Genomic DNA, 24,585 nt, shown 5'->3' with positions numbered 1-24,585 from the left:
GGCTGGTAAAAGAATTTGCAAGGCACTTACAGCAGTGTACGCATGGAAAATCTGGGCCAACGTTAGCAAGAGAATGGATGAGTGTGAAAGACCAAGGTGCATACAGAAAATACGACAGTTTGAGAGAAAAGTTCAAAATCAGAGAAGAGGAAAGAGAAAAAAAAACAGATGTTTCAACAAATGTATTGATTAGAAATACATTTATCTACATTTCTAAAGATAAAGGAATATTTTAACTGATTTTAAATATGAAATCATACCAAAGATCACCTCAAGTGATTTAAAAAGCTTGTCAGCAGTTTATGTATGCAGATGTGTCACAATGAGCCATGAATAATAAAATGGATACCTTCTTTTATCATGGTCACCAGCTCATAAAGAATTGATTGAAGGTCCTCAGTGCTGAAATATTTTATTTTCATCTGATAAACTGGACCATATTTCAAATAAGTGTTGCACTTTGTGGTTGTTGAGTTAGAATTTAAAATGTTCTTCCTGGAAAATATTTGTCATCAGAAAATCATAAACTGGCGAAGTTTAATGCAAAACATGTCAAATTTAACTTTACCATAAGCACATTAATTAAAAGTACAGTATGTTAAGTTACTAATTATTCATAAATCAAGTTTAATCAACATTTTAGTGCAATTAAATCTGTTAAGGAATGAACAATATTTGCTCTGGGAAATGAGTAAAATGATTGGTTTGGGCAGAGTGAGTGCGCGGGAAGAGGGCCCAGATGCTATGGTGGCTTTCCAACTCCAAATATAGCCTGTGCAAGACCCATTCCAACTAATGATGTACCACAGATGCTTATATGGGGGGGGGGGGGGGTGGCACGGATGGGGAGGGAGGGTAGGGTAATGTGCTATGTCACAGTTGGCGTATACATTATCTTGCTGCTGCAGAAGATCCTTGCCCACCAGAAGGCCAATCATGCATCAACACAGTAATGAGGCTGGTCATGAATCTGTGGCTTCCAATTGGCTATGAAATTTGTCAACTAGCTGCTACCATATTGAGCGACTTACCCAACTCTATCGTGGTCTTTTGATTGCAGGTTTTGAATGCTCCTACAACCAGCATTTCTGAGATGTCGCAGTTGTGCCAAAGTGGGACAAGGGCTCAAGTCCTGTGACATATCTTCAGTGACAGGTAGGCCTCTCTCTTGCTCTCTCTCTCTCTACTGTCAGCATTAGCAATACAATTGAATATATTTAGCCACCAATTAGTCTAGTTCTTAGTCTGGTGTGTAGGGGAAGGTGTACAAGGAGCTTAATGAAGGAACAACTGTCTCCAAACTTAGTCAAACATTTTGAGAGCAGCTCATATTCTAGACAACTGATGCTGAGAACTGAGCTGTATAGTAATAATGGATGAGGTTCGGGAGGCATTCCTTGCTTTCCTGCTTGGGTAATTGGAGCTGTCTGAGATGTATACAATGGGCCAGAAGATTTGCCCCGCAAGTTCCAATTTTTCGCCTGCACTGTGCATGGGCGACAATCTGGAATTTGCGGCCTTGACAGATCATCCAAATTGACTAAGAAATCATTTTCGCTGGCGCAGAGCCCGGCTATTTGTCCAATTATTACCCAGCAATTGCCCACAAAACTCTTATGGCTGGTAAGAAGGCCTGCTTTCATCAGCGTAAGGGTTATTATAAATCTTAAATGAAACATTTAAAAATAAAAAATCATGCACACACACTTAAAATTAGTTCATGCAAATATTGGCCCAGATTAAAATGTTTAAAATTATTTTTCAAAAACTTTAATTTTTATTGTCTTTGGTGTAATGAAGGAACTTTTAATTATATTTGAAAATCTAAGCATTTATATTTATTAGAGTTGTCTAAATTGTTTAGTTATTTGGGGATTCCATTGCATATCATTAGGAGATTCCATTTGGAAATGACTGCGATGGAATCCTCCTTTCTCATTGGAGGACCAGGCCCATGTCTGCCTATTGCAAAGTGCTGCAGTACAGAGAGACCTGGAGGTCGTTGTGCATGAAACACAAAAAGTTAGTATATGCAGGTACAGCAAGTAATCAGGAAGGCAAATGGAATGTTGGCCTTTATTGCAAGGAGGATGGAGTATAAAAGGAGAGAAGTCCTGCTACAACTGTACAAGGTATTGGTGAGGCCACACCTGGAGTACTGCAGACAGTTTTGGTTTCCGTATTTAAGGAAAGATATACTTGCATTGGAGGCTGTTCAGAGAAGGTTCACTAGGTTGATTCCAGAAATGAGGGGGTTGACATATGAAGATAGGTTGAGTAGGTTGGGCCTATACACATTGGAGTTCAGAAGAATGAGAGGTGATCTTATTGAAACTTATAAGATAATGAGGGGGCTCGACAAGGTGGATGCAGAGAGGATATTTCGACTCATAGGGGAAACTAAAACTAGGGGACATAGTCTTAGAATAAGGGGCCGTCCATTAAAAGTGAGATGAGGAGAAATTTCTTCTCTCAGAGGGTTGTAAATCTATGGAATTCTCTGCCCCAGAGAGCTGTGAATGTTGGGTTATTGAATATATTTAAGGTGGAGATAGACAGATTTTTGAATGATAAGGGAGTAAAGGGTTATGGGGAGTGGGCAGGGAAGTGGAGTTGAGTCCCTGATCAGATCAGCCATGATCTTAATGTAGGTTCGAGGGGCCAAATGGCCTACTCCTGCTCCTATTTCTTATGTGATCCCAGGGACGCTCCCGAACCGCCTACTTTCCTGGAATCAGTGGGCCTTTACACAGGCTTATGCCTGCAGATCTAGGACCCAAACTCTCTGGAGCTTTAGAGCCAGGAGGTAAGTTCGTAGAGCTTTCGCAGATCAGAGGCGTACTCCGGAGGTACGCCTCCGACTGCAAATTCAGGGCCAATGTGTCCTCTCTGCTTGGCTTTGCAGAAAAGATATGCTTGAGCATGGATGGGCATCTTCTAGAAAAGGTAAAGACTGCAGCATGTCCTTATCACCATCCTTCCCAACACTCCATCCAAATCCAACAGCCCAAGTCCAGACAAGAAAGAGGAAGTTGTCAATTTTATATCACTTTTCCATTCACTCTTCATTCAATACCCAAAGCCCCCCCATTCATCCCAATAAATAGCATGCTCCAACACAACCTACAACTCAGCTTCAAATTAACTTCCAAAAATCAACATCATTCTAATTTTTCTGTAGTGCCACCAAACTGTGGACTCTCACCTTAAATGAGGGTTATGGATATCTTCACATTTTTTTCAAGCAATTCTGGAGGGTTGGCCTTTTTTCAAATTTTGGGCTTTGGACGTGGGAGACACTAGCAAGGCCGTATCACCCACATCTACTACCCAACCCTAATTGTCGCAAGAAGGAGGTGGTGGGCCTTTTCTTTGAACATATGTTGTATTCCCTGGAATTTAGCCGGTTATGGGGTGATTTTATCGCAGTTTTCAAGATATTAAGAGGAACTCATGGGGTAAATAGAGAGAAAGTATTTCCACTTGTTGGGGAGTCTAGGATTGAAGGACCAAAAGGTAGAGCCAGGCCTTTCAGGACTGAAGTTCTGAAACACTGCTACTCGCAAAGGGTGGTAGAAGTTTGGAACTCTCTTTCGCAAACAGCAGTTTTGTTAATTATAAATCTGAGGTCGATAGTGATACGTCCTTACTATACAGTATAAATGCACACGAGGCCCATGCTTGAGAGAAGGTCAGTCTGTGACCTGTCCTTTATTCCTCAGCACTCAAGTGATGAAGGTGGGTGGAGCTTCCCCTTTTATACCTGAAGGTCCAGATTAGGAGTGTCTCCCACCTAGTGGTCATTGTTCTCACGGCGTACAACTTAGGTCAGTTTATACATGGGTTACAATGCTGGTTGAATACATGACATCACCTCCCCCCCCAAAGTCTTATTGGGATCACAGGTTGAGTCTCTCTGGTGGTTTACGCTCCCTTGTAGAGCGCCTGAGTTGGGGCTCCGGTTGTTGGGCGCTGGCCTGAGTGTCTGCTGTTTGCGGTGCCTCAGGCCTGTCCGGACTGCCCACAGTGACTGGGCTCTCCTCCCTTTGGTTCCGGTGTTCGGTCACCTGTGGTGGAGTGAACTCTATATCGTGTTCTTCCTCTGCTTCTTCTATGGGGTTGCTGAACCTCCTTTTTGTTTGACCCACGTTTGCGGCAGATTTGTCCATTGGTAAGTTTAACTACAAGAATCCTATTTCCCTCTTTGGCAACCACAGTGCCTACGAGCCATTTGGGCCCTGCAGCGTAGTTGAGGACAAAAACAGGATCATTTACATCAACACATCGCGCCCTCGCATTCCTGTCATGGTAGTGATATTGTGACTGGCGCCTGCTCTCGACAATTTCTTTCATGGTGGGGTGTATAAGGGATAACCGGGTTTTGAGCGTTTCTTTCATTAGTAGCTCTGCAGGTGGAACCCCTGTGAGCGAGTGTGGTCGGGATCTATAGGCCAACAGGAGGCGTGATAAGCGGGTTTGTAGGGAACTCCCTTGGATTCTGAGCATCCCCTGTTTGATTATCTGCACTGTTCGTTCTGCCTGGCCGTTTGAGGCTGGCTTGAATGGTGCCGTTCTAACATGGTTAATTCCATTGCCTGCCATGAAGTCCTGGAATTCAGTGTTTGTGAAGCACGGGCCATTGTCGCTGACCAAGATGTCCGGTAGACCGTGGGCGGCGAACATTGCCCGTAGACTTTCTACCGTGGCAGAGGATGTGCTTGAATTTAAAACGTCACACTCAATCCATTTGGAGTAGGCGTCTACTACAACCAAAAACATTTTCCCCATGAAAGGACCTGCGTAGTCCACATGGATGCGTGACCAAGGCTTGGCGGGCCATGGCCAGGGGCTAAGGGGGGCTTCCCTGGGCGCATTGCCCAGCTGGGCACACGTGTTGCACATGCAAACACAAAGTTCCAGATCTGCGTCTATCCCTGGCCACCAAACGTGTGACCTGGCAATTGCCTTCATCGTGACAATGCCCGGGTGCCCATTGTGGAGTTCTCTGATGAACACCTCTCTGCCCATCTGGGGCATGACTACACGGTTTCCCCACAGTAGGCAATCTGCCTGAATCGAGAGTTCATCCTTGCGCCTATGAAATGGTTTAAATTTCTCAGGGCATGCCCTGTACGAGGCTGCCCAGTCCTCATTCAGGACACATTTCTTGACTAGAGACAATAGCGGGTCTCTATTTGTCCAGACTTTAATCTGACGGGCTGTCACGGGTGAGCCTTCGCTTCCGAAAGCTTCAACAGCCATGACCATCTCAGCAGCATGCTCGGTAGCCCCCTCAGTGGTGGCTAGTGGGAGCCTGCTGAGTGCATCGGCGCAGTTTTCGGTGCCCGGTCTGTGCCGAATTGTGTAGTCATAGGCAGCTAATGTGAGTGCCCAGCTCTGTATGCGGGCCGATGTGTTTGCATTTATGGCCTTGTTGTCGGCCAAAAGGGACGTTAGGGGTTTGTGATCTGTGTCCAGGTCAAATTTCCTGCCAAACAGGTACTGGTGCATTTTCTTTACCGCATATACACATGCGAGCGCCTCCTTTTCTACCATCCCGTAGCCCCTTTCTGCCTGGGACAGACTCCTGGAGGCATAAGCTACCGGCTGTAACTGACCCTTGGCATTGACATGCTGCAACACACACCCGACACCATAGGACGACGCATCGCACGTTAATACAAGTTTCTTACATGGGTCATATAGCGTTAACAGATTGTTGGAACATAACAAATTGCGTGCTCTATTAAAAGCCCTTTCCTGGCTGTCCCCCCAGACCCATTCGCGACCTTTTCATAGGAGCACATGTAGCGGCTCTAGCAGCGTGCTCAATTTGGGAAGAAAGTTACCAAAATATTTCAGGAGCCCCAGGAACGAACGCAGCTCCGTCGTGTTACGGGGTTTGGGTGCTCTCTGAATCGCTTCCGTCTTGGACGCAGTAAGGCTGATCCCGTCTGCTGCTACCCTCATCCCCACGAATTCTACTTCTGGAGCTAGGAAGACGCACTTCGCCTTTTTCAGTCGCAGACCTACCCGGTCCAGTCTGCGTAGCACCTCCTCCAGGTTGTGGAGGTGTTCTTCAGTATCGTAACCCGTAATGAGGATGTCGTCCTGAAAAACCACCGTCCCTGGAATCGACTTGAGGAGGCTTTCCATATTTCGTTGGAAGATCGCGGCGGCCGAGCGAATCCCGAACGGACATCTGTTGTACTCAAACAACCCCTTGTGTGTCGTGATGGTGGTCAGCTTCTTCGACTCACTCGCCAGCTCCTGGGTCATGTAAGCTGAGGTCAGGTCCAATTTTGAAAAAAGTTTGCCACCGGATAGCGTCGCAAAGAGGTCCTCCGCTCTCGGTAGCGGGTACTGGTCTTGGAGTGACACCTGATTGATGGTGGCCTTGTAATCACCACATATCCTGACCGACCTATCCGCCTTGAGCACCGGCACAATCGGGCTCGCCCAGTCACTGAATTAGACTGGCGAGATGATGCCTTCCCTCAACAGGCGGTCCAATTCGCCTTCTATCTTTTCCCGCATCACGTACGGCACCGCTCTGGCCTTGTGGTGTACTGGCCTGGCGTCCGGGTTTATGTGAATCACTACCTTGGCCCCCATGAAAGTGCCAATGCCGTGTTGAAATAATGAGTCAAATTTGTCCAGGACCTGTGAGCATGATACTCGCTCCAGAGAGGAAATAGCATTGACATCGCCCCATTTCCAATTCATGACAGCAAGCCAACTCCTCCCCAGTAGTGCGGGACCATCCCCTGGGACAATCCAGAGTGGCAACCTGTTCTCCGAATCTTTGTGGGTCACGACTACCGTGGCGCTGCCTAGCATCGGAATGATCTGCTTTGTGTAAGTCCATAGCTGTGCCTTGGATGCCACAACTTTTCGAACTGTTTGATACCCATCAGGGACTGGCTGGCACCCGTGTCTAACTCCATTGATACTGGGATGCCATTGAGGAGCACTTTCATCATTATCGGTGGCGTCCTGGTGTATGAACTGTATACGTGCTCCACATGAACTCGCTGAACTTCAGCTTCCAGCGATTTCCCCCAGTGTCCATTTCTGCAATTTCTGCAGGTATTTTGCTCATCTCTGCAAACTCCGGCTGAGTGTATGCCTCCATGCCTCCAGCATGAGTTGCGGTTTGAAACAAAAGGTCCCTTGCCAGTCGATCGTCCCTGACTGCCCCTGTTATTGTCCTTGAGTGCACCATTAACAGGTGTTGATGGCCCCATTACTGGCCGCATTGTCCCTTGCAATGGCGTGAATCACTGTTCAGCTTGCCATTGTCTCTGTCGAACTCCCCCTCTGGGTTCGACTACATGTTGGGGCATGCCCGACTGCCCTTGTCTGCCTGGAGAACTGTGTGCTGCTTTAACAATGTTGAATCTCTGTCCCAACCATTCCTTAACACAGTACCTCTCGTCTGTTCTGCTAGTGGCCATGCTCGCGTGGTTTAAATCCCAGTTTCTTGTCACCATTGATACGTCCTTACTATACAGTATAAATGCACACGAGGCCCATGCTTGAGAGAAGGTCAGTCTGTGACCTGTCCTTTATTCCTTAGCACTCAAGTGATGAAGGTGGGTGGAGCTTCCCCTTTTATACCTGAAGGTCCAGGTTAGGAGTGTCTCCCACCTAGTGGTCATTGTTCTCACGGTGTACAACTTAGGTCAGTTTATACATGGGTTACAATGCTGGTTGAATACATGACAGATAGATTCTTGTTAACCAAGGATATTAAAGGACGGGGGAAAAGGTGGACATATGGAGTTCGGTCACAAATCAGCAGTGATCTTATTGAATGGCAGAACATGCTCGAGGAGCTAAATGGCCTATCCCTTTCCTATGTTCCAAACCATCGCAATTCTTGTGATGATGGTGCTCCTGCAATAGATTAGGGAGGGAATTCCAGAATATTAACCCAGCAACAATGAAAGAAAGAACAGTGATATATGTCAAAGTCAGGCTCGTGTGTGAATTAAAGGGGAACTTGGAGGTCATGGTGTTCCCACTACTTTGCTGCTCTTGGTGGTAGAGGTTGCAGGGATGCAATTGAAATATCCTTGGTGAGTTGCTGCAGGACATCTGTAGCCAGTGTGCTGGACAGGGTGGATATTGAATCGAGTGCAGGGGCAAGAATCAAATTAACTGAAACCTCTTGAGTGTTGTTGGAGCTGCACCTATCCAGGCAGAGGTAAGTATTCCATCAAATTCCTGACTTGAGCCTTGTAGATGATGGAGAGACTGAGGGGGGTCAGGAGATAAGCTACTCATAACAGTGTAAAGAAGAAAGAAAGTTTGATTTATTTCATGATCGAAGGATGTTAACAAATATGATGTGATTGGGATTACGGAGACGTGGCTCCAGGATGATCAGGGCTGGGAACTCAACATCCAGGGGTATTCAACATTCAGGAAGGATAGAATAAAAGGAAAAGGAGGTGGGGTAGCATTGCTGGTTAAGGAGGAGATTAAGGCAATAGTTAGGAAGGACATTAGCTTGGATGATGTGGAATCTATATGGGTAGAGCTGCAGAACACCAAAGGGCAAAAAACATTAGTGGGAGTTGTGTACAGACCTCCAAACAGTAGTAGTGATGTTGGGGAGGGCATCAAACATGAAATTAGGGGTGCGTGCAATAAAGGTGCAGCAGTTATAATGGGTGACTTTAATATGCACATAGATTGGGCCAACCAAACTGGAAGCAATACGGTGGAGGAGGATTTCCTGGAGTGCATAAGGGATGGTTTTTTTAGACCAATATGTCGAGGAACCAATTAGGGGGGAGGCCATCTTAGACTGGGTGTTATGTAATGAGAGAGGATTAATTAGCAATCTCGTTGTGCGAGGCCCCTTGGGGAAGAGTGACCATAATATGGTGGAATTCTGCATTGGGATGGAGAATGAAACAGTTAATTCAGAGACCATGGTCCAGAACTTAAAGAAGGCTAACTTTGAAGGTATGAGGCGTGAATTGGCTGGGATGGATTGGCGAATGATACTTAAGGGGTTGACTGTGGATGGGCAATGGCAGACATTTAGAGACCGCATCGATGAACTACAACAATTGTACATTCCTGTCTGGCATAAAAATAAAAAAGGGAAGGTGGCTCAACCGTGGCTATCAAGGGAAATCAGGGATAGTATTAAAGCCAAGGAAGTGGCATACAAATTGGCCAGAAATAGCAGCGAACCTGGGGACTGGGAGAAATTTAGAACTCAGCAGAGGAGGACAAAGGGTTTGATTAGGGCAGGGAAAATGGAGAATGAGAAGAAGCTTGCAGGGAACATTAAGACGGATTGCAAAAGTTTCTATAGATATGTAAAGAGAAAAAGGTTAGTAAAGACAAACGTAGGTCCCCTGCAGTCAGAATCAGGGGAAGTCATAACGGGGAACAAAGAAATGGCGGACCAATTGAACAAGTACTTTGGTTCGGTATTCACGAAGGAGGACACGAACAACCTTCCGGTTATAAAAGGGGTCGGGGGGTCTAGTAAGGAGGAGGAACTGAGGGAAATCCTTATTAGCTGGGAAATTGTGTTGGGGAAATTGATGGGATTGAAGGCCGATAAATCCCCAGGGCCTGATGGACTGCATCCCAGAGTACTTAAGGAGGTGGCCTTGGAAATAGTGGATGCGTTGACAGTCATTTTCCAACATTCCATTGACTCTGGATCAGTTCCTATGGAGTGGAGGGTAGCCAATGTAACCCCACTTTTTAAAAAAGGAGGGAGAGAGAAAACAGAGAATTATAGACCGGTCAGCCTGACATCGGTAGTGGGTAAAATGATGGAATCAATTATTAAGGATGTCATAGCAGTGCATTTGGAAAGAGGTGACATGATAGGTCCAAGTCAGCATGGATTTGTGAAAGGGAAATCATGCTTGACAAATCTTCTGGAATTTTTTGAGGATGTTTCCAGTAGAGTGGATAAGGGAGAACCAGTTGATGTGGTATATTTGGACTTTCAGAAGGCGTTCGACAAGGTCCCACACAAGAGATTGATGTGCAAAGTTAGAGCACATGGGATTGGGGGTAGTGTACTGACATGGATTGAGAACTGGTTGTCAGACAGGAAGCAAAGAGTAGGAGTAAATGGGTACTTTTCAGAATGGCAGGCAGTGACTAGTGGGGTACCGCAAGGTTCTGTGCTGGGGCCCCAGATGTTTACACTGTACATTAATGATTTAGATGAGGGGATTAAATGTAGTACCTCCAAATTTGCGGATGACACTAAGTTGGGTGGCATTGTGAGCTGCGAGGAGGATGCTGTGAGGCTGCAGAGCGACTTGGATAGGTTCGGTGAGTGGGCAAATGCATGGCAGATGAAATATAATGTGGATAAATGTGAGGTTATCCACTTTGGTGGTAAAAACAGAGAGATAGACTATTATCTGAATGGTGACAGATTAGGAAAAGGGGAGGTGCAAAGAGACCTGGGTGTCATGGTACATCAGTCATTGAAGGTTGGCATGCAGGTGCAGCAGGCGGTTAAGAAAGCAAATGGCATGTTGGCCTTCATAGCAAGGGGATTTGAGTACAGGGGCAGGGAGGTGTTGCTACAGTTGTACAGGGCCTTGGTGAGGCCACACCTGGAGTATTGTGTACAGTTTTGGTCTCCTAACCTGAGGAAGGACATTCTTGCTATTGAGGGAGTGCAGCGAAGGTTTACCAGACTGATTCCCGGGATGGCGGGACTGACCTATCAAGAAAGACTGGATCAACTGGGCTTGTATTCACTGGAGTTCAGAAGAATGAGAGGGGACCTCATAGAAACATTTAAAATTCTGACGGGGTTAGACAGGTTAGATGCAGGAAGAATGTTCCCAATGTTGGTGAAGTCCAGAATCAGAGGTCACAGTCTAAGGATAAGTGGTAAGCCATTTAGGACCGAGATGCGGAGGAACTTCTTCACCCAGAGAGTGGTGAACCTGTGGAATTCTCTACCACAGAAAGTTGTTGAGGCCAATTCACTAAATATATTCAAAAAGGAGTTAGATGAGGTCCTTACTACTAGGGGGATCAAGGGGTATGGCGAGAAAGCAGGAATGGGGTACTGAAGTTGAATGTTCAGCCATGAACTCATTGAATGGCGGTGCAGGCTGGAAGGGCCGAATGGCCTACTCCTGCACCTATTTTCTATGTTTCTATGTTTTCACAGTCAATAAAGTATTTTTTGAAGTGCAGTCACTGTTGTGATGTCGGGAAATTCAGCAGCCAATTTGCACACAGCAAGGTCCCACAGACAGCAATGAGATTGATGACAAGATAACCTGTTTTAATGATCTTGGTGTTGGGACAAATTTTGGCCAGGACACCGGGAGAACTCCCCTATTTCTCTTCAAACCTTTTACATCCATCTCTAACAGTGCACCTTACTACCGAAATATCAGCCTAGATTATGTGTTTAAGTTGCTGGAGTGAGGCTGAACCCAAAACCTCCTGATTCAGATGTGAAAGTGCTAGCACTGATCCAAGGCTGACATTACCCAGTATCTGCCCTGCTCTTGTAACCGTGGCATTGATATAGCTGGTGCAGACCAACTTTGAGTCATTTGTGACCCTCAGGATGTTGATGGTGGATGCTCTACAGAAATTTAAAAGCCCATGGGAACCAAGGGAAAGTGGCAAGTTGGATCCAAAATTGGCTCAGTGGCAGACAGGTGTTTTTGTGACTGGAAGGCTGTTTCCAGTGAGGATCCGCAGGGCTCAATTCTAGGGCCCTTGCTTTTTGTGGTATATATCAATGATTTAGACTTCAATGTTGGGGGTATGATTATAAAGTTTGTAGATGATACAAAAATTGGCTGCATGGTTGATAGTGAGGAAGAAAGTTGTAGACTGCAGGAAGATATCAACGGACTGGTCAGGTGGGCAGACCGGTGGCAAATGGAATTCAATTCGAAGAAGTGTGAGATAATGCATTTGGGGAGGGCTAACAAGGCATGCAAATTCACAATAAATGGTAGGACACTGAGAAGTGTAGAGGAACACAGGGACCTTGGAGTGCATGTCCACAGAGCCCTGAAGGTAGCAAGACAGGTAGATAAGGTGGTTAAGAAGGTACATGGGATACATTCCTTTATGAGCGGAGGCATAGAATATAAGAGCAGAGAGGTTATGCTAGAACTGTATGAAACACTAGTTAGGCCACAGCTAGAGTACTGCGTGCAGTACTAGTCACCACATTACAGGAAAGATGTGACTGCATTAGAGAAGGTACAGAGGAGAGTTATAAGGATGTTGCTAGAACTGGAGAATTTTAGCTATGTGGAAAGATTGGATAGGCTGGGGTTATCTTTGGAACAGAGGAGGTTGAGGGGAGACTTGATTGAGGTGTATAAAATTAGATAGAGTGGATAAAGATAGAAAGACTTGCATTTATATAGCACCTTTCACGACTACCGGACATCTCAAAGCGCTTTAAAGCCAATGAAGTACTTTTGGAATGTGGGAAGCGCGGCAGTCAACTCGCACACAGCAAACTCTCACAAACAGCAATGTGATAATGACCAGATGATCTGTTTTTGTTATGGTGATTGAGAGATAAATATTGGCCAGGACACCGGGGATAACTCCCCTGCTCTTTTTTGAAATAGTGCCATGGGATCTTTTACATCCACCTGAGAGAGCAGACGGGGCCTCAGTTTAACGTCTCATCCAAATGACGGTACCTCCAACAATGCAGCAATCCCTCGTCAGCCTAGATTTATGTGCTCAAGTCCCTGGTGTGGGATTTGAACCCACAACCTTCTGACTCAGAGGCAAGTGTGATACCCACTTTTTTTAAATTAATATTTATTGAACATTAAGAACATTTACATCATGATCATTTCATTGCATCATACAAATCCATTCCCCCGCTCTGCACAGCCATTCCTCCAACACATATTAACATTAAAACCTGAAGTTTAATTTGTCTCCTGTAACATACATTAATTTATTGTACTTTACAAATTGATCATAAAATACTATCTTTAAATTCTTTTCTGAATAAAACATTCACAGAGCCTTATAATGATCTTTAACTTATATTTAAAATACTCTTTTAGGTGTTTTCTCCTCCACTTAGAAAAAAGAGCATTCCTTCTTTGCACAATCACAAATCTAGCCAAACTGAACATTAAATTAATTGCTGCTCTGTTAGACTCGACAGACTCTCCTACAATCCCCATCTCAAAATTGAGTGCCACGGGATTCCCATTCTTGCTCTTCAGTCCTCACCCAGCAAGAAAACCTCACACAACTGTCGAACATAGCACTTAAAATCCTTAACTGCGGACATAACACCAGTAAATGGGACAGAGTCTCATCCTACATCCCACACACTGGGCAAGTTGCCACCTCTACTCGTCCAATATTACATGACTATCGTGGTAAAAATCTGGTTATGAGCCAAATTGAATTCCAGTTCAATCATTCTGTACATTTAAAACTCGCCCACACTCCCTTCCAAATCCTGTTGAAGTCCAGTTGTGGGTTTATACTCTTCCAAAACTCCTGACCAGCAGGTGTCTTGAATCTCCAGTCTCTAAATACCCCTAGAAATCTCGAGTATTACAGTTGTCAAATTGGACCAACTCCTCTCCTTTCTCCAGCAGAAAGCTTGGAAAAGCGGGACACATTATACCTCCTTTGGAGATTTGCGTACTTATTTCTTCCATCCAATCCTGTGGCATTACCCTCACAATCTTCTCATACATGATCAGAATTGCTTTTTCCTCTACCTCCTGATCCTCCTCCCAAACCATATCCCTCACTACCGCTTCCAGGCATAAACTGCACACTTTTAAAAAATTGGGCCAGTCTCTACAACCTCCTTATAAAACCGAGGGAGAGATTTAATCAATTTCAAAAACATATTGTTGTATTCCAAATAAAATATTCCCTGTCCTCCCATCCCACTTAATTTAAAAAAATGCTGGAAACAACTCTTCCAAAAACTTGTATTTGAGTTCTGAAGAAATCTCGTCGCCCATTTAATTCTAAAGACTTTTTTCTTCAAATCAATATCTGGGAAATTGAGTCCTCCCTGATTTTGCTGTCCAATGATGGTATTGTAAGCAACCAAGACTGGTTTCCCTTCCCATGAAAACCTCACACAAACCTCTCGGATGGAATTTCTGCCCACTCAGGAATATCCTCCACCATCAATAAGTACCATAGGTTAGATAGCAGGATAGTTGAAATCACTGTCGCTCTTCCTTGCACTTTCAACCACCTTCTTTCCCATCTTCCCAAAATCTTTTTAATTTTCATAATCTTTGGTTCCCAATTTAATCGATCCACTTCATCCCTAGACTTCTTGCACCTCATATGCACCCCCAGAACTTGCAAAACCTCCACCATCTTAAAAGGGCTTTCCTCCACTCCGCCCTACTCCTTCCCACAACCAGGCATTGGGACTTACTATTATTGGCCCCAAGTTTCGCCATGATTTGCTCCTGATTTTTAGGAGCAACTGGTGTAGAACGGAGTATCTTAGAAATCGGAATTCTCGTCATTTAGTTTGCTCCAGTTCTAGTCAGTTAGAACAGTTTCACTTTGGAACTGAATTTTTTTTTCAAAAGGGGGCGTGTCCGGCCACTTACGCCTGTTTTCAAAGTTTCGTCAGTGAAAACGTACTCCATACTAACTTAGAATGGAGTAAGTGAAGATTTTTGTACGCTCGAAAAAACCTTATCTACACTTTAGAAAATCAGGCGTAGGTTACAAATCAGGCGTAGGGAATGGTGGGGGGGGGGGTGTTTAAAGGGAAGTTTACAAACATTAAACACTTCAGTTTTACAAATAAAGAGCCATCATCAATAATAAATGATAAATACATCAATAAATCAACCAATAAATCAATCAAAAAAAATTAATAAGAAATATATATTTTTTTTAAATCAATAAATAAAACATTTTCTACTTACCGACTGCAGCACCGGGAGCCCTCCAACAGCGTGCTGGGATGCCCCCCTCAGTGTGTCTCTGTCAGTGTCTCTATCTCTCTGTCTGTCTGTGTGTGTCTCTCATTCTCTGTCTGTCAGTGTCTGTGTTTCTGACAGCGAGGGGAGGTGGAGGAGGGGGGTACAGGGAGAGAGGGGGGAGCAGAGGGAGGGATGGGGGAGAAGGGGGAGGGGGGAGAAGGGGGCGGGGAAGGACATGGGGGGGGAAGGAGATGGGGGCGAAGGAGATGGGGGGGAAAGGAGATGGGGGGAAAGGAGATGGGGGGAAAGGAGATGGGGGGGGAAAGGAGATGGAGGGGGGAAAGGAGATGGAGGGGGGAGAAGGAGATGGAGGGGGAGAAGGAGATGGGGGGAAGGAGATGGTGGGGGGGAGGAGATGGTGGGGGGGAGGAGGAGATGGGGGCGGGGGAAGCTGAACGGGCCGGGCCCGAGACTTCGGGCAGGGCCCGTCCCCAGCACCAGATTTACAGGTAGGTGGCGTTGGGTCGGGTCGGGGGGGTGGTGGGAGGGAGGTCGGTTCGGTTTGGGTCGGGTGGAGGGAGGGAGTAGGAGGTCAGGTCGGGGGGAGGGAGGTCAGGTCAAATCCAGTCCGGGGGAGCGGGAGTCGGATCGGGTCCGGTCCGGGGGCGGCGGGGAGGAAGCGGGAGTCGGGTCGGGTCGGGGAGAAGCGGGAGTCGGGTCGTGTCCGGAGGCAGGGGGAGGGGAAGCGGGAGTCGGGTCGGGTCCGGAGGCGGACGGGGCAGGGGGGGCGGAGTCGGGTCAGTGTCGGGTCCGGTCTGGAGGCGGGAGTCGAGTTGAGTCGGGTCGGGAAGCAGGAGCTGGCCGTGGGAGGAGCCTTATGCACGCAGCCCCAGTGAGGCCATTCGGCCAGGGCTAGGGGCTGCGTGCTTCGGGCCCCACTGTAGCGCGTATGTGCAGAGGTCCCGGCACTGTTTTCAGCGCAGGGACCTGGCTCCGCCCCCTACAGCTCCTGCTGCGCTGCGCCGAGGGCCAGAAGACCTGCAGGGAGGTGGAGAATCTGGAGGTTTTTTTTAGGTGCACTTTGTGGCGCGAAAAACGGGTGTCCAGGTCGGGACAGCGCCGTTCTAGGCACGGCTCGAAACTTGGGCCCATTCACACTGGCACCTGAAGTTCTACAATACTCCTCCACTACTCCCATAGCTTTCCTCACTGACTCCCCATCTCTCAACATAATGGGTGTGTCATCTACATATTGGTGTATCAACGACACCTGCCCAGAACTGGGAACTGCAATCCTGACTACGCCTTGTTCCTTTCGTATCATGTAACCTAAAGGTTCTGCTATCAATGTGTACAACAATGGAGACAGGGGACAACCCTGTCTCACTGATCTCTGTTTGGAAAATATTTGGATTTAAAAAAATTAAATTTAATACAGCTAAATATGTTTGAATAAAAAATCCTTATCCACTCAATAAAATTTTTCCCAAAACCAAATGCTTCCAAAACCATCAATAAAAACTTATGAGAGACTGTATCAAAGGCTTTCTCTGGATCTATTTTTAGCACATAAGCTTCCCTCCCACTTTCTCAGATTGAGACCACAGAGTCTGTGATGTCCCGGCCTACGACTCCATAGGACTGAAAGGGCAAAACTATCTGCGGCATCACCTCCTTCATACGATTTGCCATAACCCTTGTGAAGATCTTATAATCCACATTTAATAGTGTGATGGGCTCCAATTCTTCAGATCCCTTCTATCGCCTTGATTTTTATAAGCTAAGCTTATGATACCTCTACACATAGATGGGACCAGACTTCCCTCAGTTTTAATCTCCTTAAAAATCTCTAAGACCAATGGATTTAAAAGCTCTAAAAATTCTTCATAGATGTTGCATATTGTCCATTGGACCCTGGGCTTCCGCCCACCCCCCCCCCCTCCCCCCTCCCCGCCCCCCGCCCTTCATTCCACTTATTGCTACTTTGTCACACATGCTTCTCATTGTCCTTTAAACCCTCTTCAATGATAGCACTTACCTTCTCCATTGCAAATTTAGAAATGTCTTCTTCTGTATACAACTCTTGATAAAAGCTACCAGCCGTCTCCATGATCTGCCCACTTTCATTAATGATCTTTTCCCCAACCTTCAAATCTCCAATTAATGATAAACATTGTCGCAACTTCTTTTGCTCCAGAAAATATCTAATGTATCTTTCTCCCTCCCTTTAGCCTTTGCACGGAGAATAGCCCCCTTTCATTTTTCAGCTTGTAATAATTCCCACTCTTCCTTTAAAACCACCCAATTATTCTCTGCTCCCTTATCCCCTCCATCAAGTGCTTTACAGAGATCTGTAAAGCTTCTGTTTATATTCTCTTCTCGACGCCAGTTAGCAGTTGCCCTTTCTTTCCCATAATGTACAGAAAAAACTTTTACCTCATATTTGAAATTGTCCCACCAAACTCTTTTTTCTTTCAAGAATAAAGGTTCCTTCTGAGTATTCTTTATTATATTTAAAATCCTTTCTTTATAAACAATTTCTTTCAGGTACTGATTGTTTAAAATCCACACCCCTGGCCCGATCTTAACTCTGCTGTTCTTAATTATAAGAAACAAAGCCAAGTGACATTTTTATAATAAATCTCCATCACCTCAGAACTGAACCCTTCCCGCATTAACACAAAATCTATTCGGCTCTGTTTTAAAACATCACTCACCCGACCTCTTCTGGAGAATTCCCTTTTTATGGGGTTCCGATCCCTCCATAAGTCTCTCAAATTTAAATTTGCCATCATTTTTATAATCATCCCTCTAGAGCTATCATCCTTAAGGTCATTTGGGCTGAAATGTCCATCCGAGATAAAAAATACATTAAAATCCCCCATTATACAAGGATTTTCCGCCTCTGCCTCTTCTGCGAATAACCACTGAAAAAACTCACGCCACTTGCAATGATCATTAAATATTAAAGAGATCACAATTCAATTCCTCCCTTTTTACCTTCAGCTGTAAAAATCTCCCCTCAGTGTCCTTGTCCACCAAGGCAACATTCTCTTTTATGGTTTATGGACGAACTCACTAATGCAGCCATCCCTCTACAGTTATTGTTTGCACAACTTGCAAACCCGGTTCTGGGGGAGGTGGGACCAGTACAAACCGGACGGTCTACACCTGGGTAGGACCGGGACCAATGTCCTAGGGGGAGTGTTTGCAGTGCTGTTGGGGAGGAGTTAAACTAATATGGCAGGGGGATGGGATCCTATGCAGGGAGGCAGAGGGAAATAAAAGGGAGGCAGAGGCAAAAAATAGAAAGGGGGGAGAATAGTAAAAGTGGAGGGCAGAGAATCCCAAGGCAAAAAACAAAAAGGGCCACATTACAGCAAAATTCTAAAGAGGCAAGGTGTGTTAAAAATACAAGCCTGAAGGCTCTGTGTCTTAAGGCAAGGAGTATCCATAATAAGGTGGATCAATTAACTGTGCAAATAGATATTAACAGATATGATGTGATTGGGATTTCAGAGACGTGGCTCCAGGATGATCAGGGCTGGGAACTCAACATCCAAGGGTATTCAACATTCAGGAAGGATAGAATAAAAGGAAAAGGAGGTGGGGTAGCATTGCTGGTTAAAGAGGAGATTAATTCAATAGTTAGGAAGGACATTAGCTTGGATGATGTGGAATCTATATGGGTAGAGCTGCAGAACACTAAAGGGCAAAAAACGTTAGTGGGAGTTGTGTACAGACCTCCAAACAGTAGTAGTGATGTTGGGGAGGGCATCAAACAGGAAATTAGGGGTGCATGCAATAAAGGTGCAGCAGTTATCATGGGTGACTTTAATATGCATATAGATTGGGCTAACCAAACTGGAAGCAATATGGTGGAGGAGGATTTCCTGGAGTGCATAAGGGATGGTTTTCTAAACCAATATGTTGAGGAACCAACTCGGGGGGAGGCCATCTTAGACTGGGTGTTGTGTAATGAGAGAGGATTAATTAGCAATCTCGTTGTGCGAGGTCCCTTGGGGAAGAGTGACCATAATATGGTGGAATTCTACATTAGGATGGAGAATGAAACAGTTAATTCAGAGACCATGGTCCAGAACTTAAAGAAGGGTAACTTTGAAGGTATGAGGCGTGAATTGGCTCGGATAGATTGGTGAATGATACTTAAGGGGTTGACAGTGGATGGGCAATGGCAGACATTTAGAGACCGCATGGATGAACTACAACAATTGTACATCCCTGTCTGGCGTAAAAATAAACAAGGGAAGGTGGCTCAATCGTGGCTTTCAAGGGAAATCAGGGATAGTATTAAAGCCAAGGAAGTGGCATACAAATTGGCCAGAAATAGCAACGAACCCAGGGACTGGGAGAAATTTAGAACTCAGCAAAGGAGGACAAAGGGTTTGATTAGTGCAGGGAAAATAGAGTACAAGAGGAAGCTTGCAGGGAACATTAAAACGGACTGCAAAAGCTTCTTTGGTTATGTAAAGAGAAAAAGGTTAGTAAAGAAAACATAGGTCCCCTGCAGTCAGAATCAGGGGAAGTCATAACGGGGAACAAAGAAATGGCAGACCAATTGAACAAGTACTTTGGTTCGGTATTCACTAAGGAGGACACAAACAACCTTCCGGATATAAAAGGGGTCAGAGGGTCTAGTAAGAAGGAGGAACTGAGGGAAATCCTTATTAGTCGGGAAATTGTGTTGGGGAAATTGATGGGATTGAAGGCCGATAAATCCCCAGAGCCTGATGGACTGCATCCCAGAGTATTTAAGGAGGTGGCCTTGGAAATAGCGGATGCATTGACAGTCATTTTCCAACATTCCATAGACTCTGGATCAGTTCCTATGGAGTGGAGGGTAGCCAATGTAACCCCACTTTTTTAAAAAGGAGGGAGAGAGAAAACAGGGAATTATAGACCGGTCAGCCTGACATCGGTAGTGGGTAAAATGATGGAATCAATTATTAAGGATGTCATCGCAGCGCATTTGGAAAGAGGTGACAAGATAGGTCCAAGTCAGTATGGATTTGTGAAAGGGAAATCATGCTTGACAAATCTTCTGGAATTTTTTGAGGATGCTTCCAGTAGAGGGGACAAGGGAGAACCAGTTGATGTGGTGTATTTGGACTTTCAGAAGGCTTTCGACAAGGTCCCACACAAGAGATTAATGTGCAAAGTTAAAGCACTTGGGATTGGGGGTAGTGTGCTGACGTGGATTGAGAACTGGTTGGTAGATAGGAAGCAAAGAGTAGGAGTAAATGGATACTTTTCAGAATGGCAGGCAGTGACTAGTGGGGTACCGCAAGGTTCTGTGCTGGGGCCCCAGCTGTTTACATTGTACATTAATGATTTAGACGAGGGGATTAAATGTAGTATCTCCAAATTTGCGGATGACACTAAGTTGGGCGGCAGCGTGAGCTGCGAGGAGGATGCTATGAGGCTGCAGAGTGACTTGGACAGGTTAGGTGAGTGGGCAAATGCATGGCAGATGAAGTATAATGTGGATAAATGTGAGGTTATCCACTTTGGTGGTAAAAACAGAGAGACAGACTATTATCTGAATGGTGACAGATTAGGAAAAGGGGAGGTGCAACGAGTCATGGTACATCAGCATCAGTCATTGAAGGTTGGCATGCAGGTACAGCAGGCGGTTAAGAAAGCAAATGGCATGTTGGCCTTATAGCGAGGGGATTTGAGTTCCGGGGCAGGGAGGTGTTATTACAGTTGTACAGGGCCTTGGTGAGGCCACACCTGGCGTATTGTGTACAGTTTTGGTCTCCTAACTTGAGGAAGGACATTCTTGCTATTGAGGGAGTGCAGTGAAGCTTCACCAGACTGATTCCCGGGATGGCGGGACTGACATATCAAGAAAGACTGAATCAACTGGGCTTGTATTCACTGGAGTTCAGAAGAATGAGAGGGGATCTCATAGAAACATTTAAAATTCTGACGGGTTTAGACAGGTTAGATGCAGGAAGAATGTTCCCAATGTTGGGGAAGTCCAGAACCAGGGGTCACAGTCTAAGGATAAGGGGTAAGCCATTTAGGACCGAGATGAGGAGAAACTTCTTCACCCAGAGAGTGGTGAACCTGTGGAATTCTCTACCACAGAACGTTGTTGAGGCCAATTCACTAAATTTATTCAAAAAGGAGTTAGATGTCGTCCTTACTACTAGGGGGATCAAGGGGTATGGTGAGAAAGCAGGAATGGGGTACTGAAGTTGCATGTTCAACCATGAACTCATTCAATGGCAATGCAGGCTCGAAGGGATGAATGGCATACTCCTGCACCTATTTTCTATGTTTCTATGTTTCTCCTTACCAAACTCTTTCTAGGATATCTTCATCCTAAAGATTTCTTGCAGACACAACATGCCTTTAAAACACTGCAATATCTGCTGCAATTTCTTCTCCCCCTCAATCCATTCATATTGATCAAGACCAATGTAATCATTGCTCTTAATAAAAGAAGTATGCCTGATAATCTATCCATCATTTAATCTCTGGCCCTTCCCTCCTCTCATGCTGCTTCCAAACTTTTTGGGCAGCTGTTGCTTTCTCCTGCAGCCTCCGGCTCTTTTTCACCTCCTGTTTGAACTTCCACTGCAGTTTCAGTCTCTTCCTTACATTAAATTTAGGCCGCGGAGCTGCTCCTTCTCCGTCTTGCTGTCCCCCACTAATCTTTCCCTTTCCACATGATGCCACCCCACCCCCAATTCCATGTCTCCATCCTCCTCTGACTCCTCACTCTCAAGCTCTTCTGTAATCTCCCGTCCCTGTTTCCCATCAGATACATAATCTCACTTTTTGCTAACATGGTTTTTCCAACAGTGCCACTCTCTTCGGCCTTACCTCCATCGCTGACCCTTGCTCCCCATTTCTTCTCCCTCTGTGACAATGGCGCGTCTCCACCCACCTTGCTCTCTTTTGGCGTCTTTGTCTCCGCGCTCCCATCCTGCTGCCCCTTTAAGACTCCTGCCTCTTGCATCCTCTCCTTGTCCTGCCCCCTCCTGCTCCCAGAGATGTACGACTCCCCATCTTTCTTTGGAGTACTTCCACTTACCCCGCACCCTGCTCCCGCCTCCGTTCCCCCCATGGACACCTGATTCTTTAGGGAGAGACGAGCCATATTATGGCTCGACTCTGTCTTTGACCCATGATGTCCTCCACTGAATTTGACTTTATCCACCATACTTGGTGTGTTTTCCACCATGTTTTCTGCTCCGCAATTTTCTGCCTCTTCTTGCGCTCTTTCCTCATTCCCTTCGGCGGCTGTGTCCTCCACCACTCCACTCACATCTCCTGCTTCCTCTCCCATCTCCCCATCACTCAAGTGGCTTCCATCTGCCTCACACTCACAGCGGGTGGGGCCTTTGTGACAAACCGCACAGTTCTCTGCCTTTCAGTTCTGAGCATCGTGTCCAGATTCGCCACAGTTATAACAGTACAGGTCGGGACAGCTTCTTGCTAGATGATCGTGTCCAAGACAGTAATCGCAAAGCTATACTGGGCCCACAACTGGTCAGCAGTATAGTCTTGCGTTTCTCCACCAATGTGTCCATCTCCCCTGCCAGGTCATTTACCACAAAATATTGCTCGAGCCTTTCCGTGAAAGCATCCCAATCATCACCCTCTGCAAAGTCTTTTAGTGTGCCAAAGATAGCTATAATCACGTGAAAGTCTGTATTCTCGTCACCAGTTGTTAAGTCTGTAATGTACTTATGAATGACCCCACGAGGCAATGTGTTGTACTCAAACTGTAGTGACCTTGGTCCTTTATTCGTAACTCCAGAGCGAGGCACAAGCATGGTGGGCAGCCTTTTATACTGGGCCCTGCACACCTATGCAGATAACCCTCAGGTCTCCCACCGCAATGCCCTCTGGTGGACAGCCTCTGCCACAGAGGCAGGAAACCCCAGTCTCCACCAGTTGCAGCCTCTAGTGGTGCCAGCATAGTGCATACATCGTGTAAACCTTATTGATAGTACATCAGGTAACAAGTCTCCATCTTATGCAACTATACAGTGACAACAGAGAGTATATCTATAGTCTGCATGTATAACATTTGCGATGGTGGTGCAATTATCTCAAGCAGAGGTGGCTGGGATTTCTTGCGTTTAAGATGGTCATTGCCTGGCACTCATATGGCATGAATGTTACTTGTCACTTGTCAGCCCAAGTCTGGATATTATACAGGTCCTGTTCTAGGTTGCTTCATTATTTGAGGAGTTGTCAATGGAGCTGAATCCTGTGGAATCATCAGTGATCAGACCCAGTCCTGGCTTTATAATAAATCAAAGGTCATTGCTGAAGCAGCTGAAGATGGTTGGGCCAAGGATGCTTCCCTGAGGAAGTCCTGCAGTGATGTCCTAGGATCATGATGACTGTCCTCCAACAACTACAACTATCTTCCTTCGTGTCAGATGCGATTCTGCCTATTGGAGGGTTTTTCTTTTGACCCTACTCCACAAATGATGAGTTTTGTTATGGCTCCTGGGCAATATTTGGTTCAATGCTGCCTGGATGTCGAGAGCAGCTACTGTCGCCTCTCCTCTGGCATTCAGCTCTTCTATTCATGTCTGGATTAATGCTGTGATGTCATCTGGAGCCAAGTGATTAGGCAGAACCCTATACTTGTACATGGGTCATCTTATACATAAGAATAAACAATAGTTTTATTCCTGTAATACCAGCATTCACTTAGAATCACAGTTTATGAGTTGAAAACAAACAACTGACCACAGCAGGGGTCTTGGTCGTGTCAGCAGTCTAACAGTATTATTATATCAGAGGTGCTGTTCTGAAACTGGTACCTGTTTGGAGTAATGCAAGGCGAACAGATACAAACGAGACTACTTTCTGCATATTGCGCTCCGGCCAGGAAGAACACCCTGCTTACTGGTATCCAAATGCAAATTAAATTTTAACCACTGGTTTTCACTTAATGAAACATCTTGATATGGATATATTTACATCTTATTGTACGCCCTGAGCCAGCAGCGAGGCTACCCATTTGAATAATTTTATTAAGCGTCTATCTGAACATTGCAATATATACAAGTATCAGGAGCAATTTTCTGACTTTTCACTGATGACGGGGAGCCTCGTCCACCAAAATCAGTGATCAGAAATTCACTCGCATGTTGTGCACAAGTTTCTAACCATCATCTTAACTGAGTTGAAAAATCAGCTCCATTGTACAATTCGAATTTCCGATACGCAGTACTAAGAGCAAAGTTCATTTGCAGCAGTGCAAAGTCAATAAAGTATCGCATAATATTAAAAAAACAAACAGCGTTAGGTTCAAGTAAGTGAATTGAAGCAGTCTTAACCCTCATAGTTCATAATGAGTAGCTGTACTTACACTGGAAGCAAATAAGGTTGTAGACTAGTAATACGTTTTCCATCAGAATAACCGCGGAGTGAATCAAATGATTTTTTCTCATTCTCCACGGCCTCCTCCATCTTAAAAGATATAAACAACATTATATTTTTCATACAGTTGACATTATTCAAATGTTAGAAAACTCATCTTAGTACCAAATACACGCAAACCCAATTGAAAAACAAGTCAAATTTTTCACAAAATCGCTTGTAACTGAGATTATTGGATTTTCTATAGATTATAATCAGTGCTCAATGATGTTATGAA

General features: G+C 45.3%; 1 protein-coding gene across 4 annotated transcripts in view; it reads right to left on the bottom strand.

Moving 5' to 3' along the window:
- The window catches only part of LOC139250253 (uncharacterized), a 336,554-nt gene that overhangs the window by 216,316 nt on the left and 95,653 nt on the right, over window positions 1-24,585 (bottom strand). For all 4 annotated transcript variants that reach the window (XM_070872754.1, XM_070872750.1, XM_070872751.1 and 1 more), the window contains 2 exons: window positions 24,298-24,398; window positions 350-495 (listed from right to left, as the gene is read on the bottom strand). In XM_070872754.1, the coding sequence (XP_070728855.1) occupies window positions 350-495; window positions 24,298-24,398 (247 nt within the window). The remainder of the gene's footprint in view (window positions 1-349; window positions 496-24,297; window positions 24,399-24,585) is intronic.

Source organism: Pristiophorus japonicus, unplaced genomic scaffold (genome assembly GCF_044704955.1).
Source record: "Pristiophorus japonicus isolate sPriJap1 unplaced genomic scaffold, sPriJap1.hap1 HAP1_SCAFFOLD_359, whole genome shotgun sequence".
NCBI lineage: Eukaryota > Metazoa > Chordata > Chondrichthyes > Pristiophoridae > Pristiophorus > Pristiophorus japonicus.
Note: the sequence above shows the minus strand (reverse complement) of the source record. Positions and strands in the feature narration are given on the sequence as shown.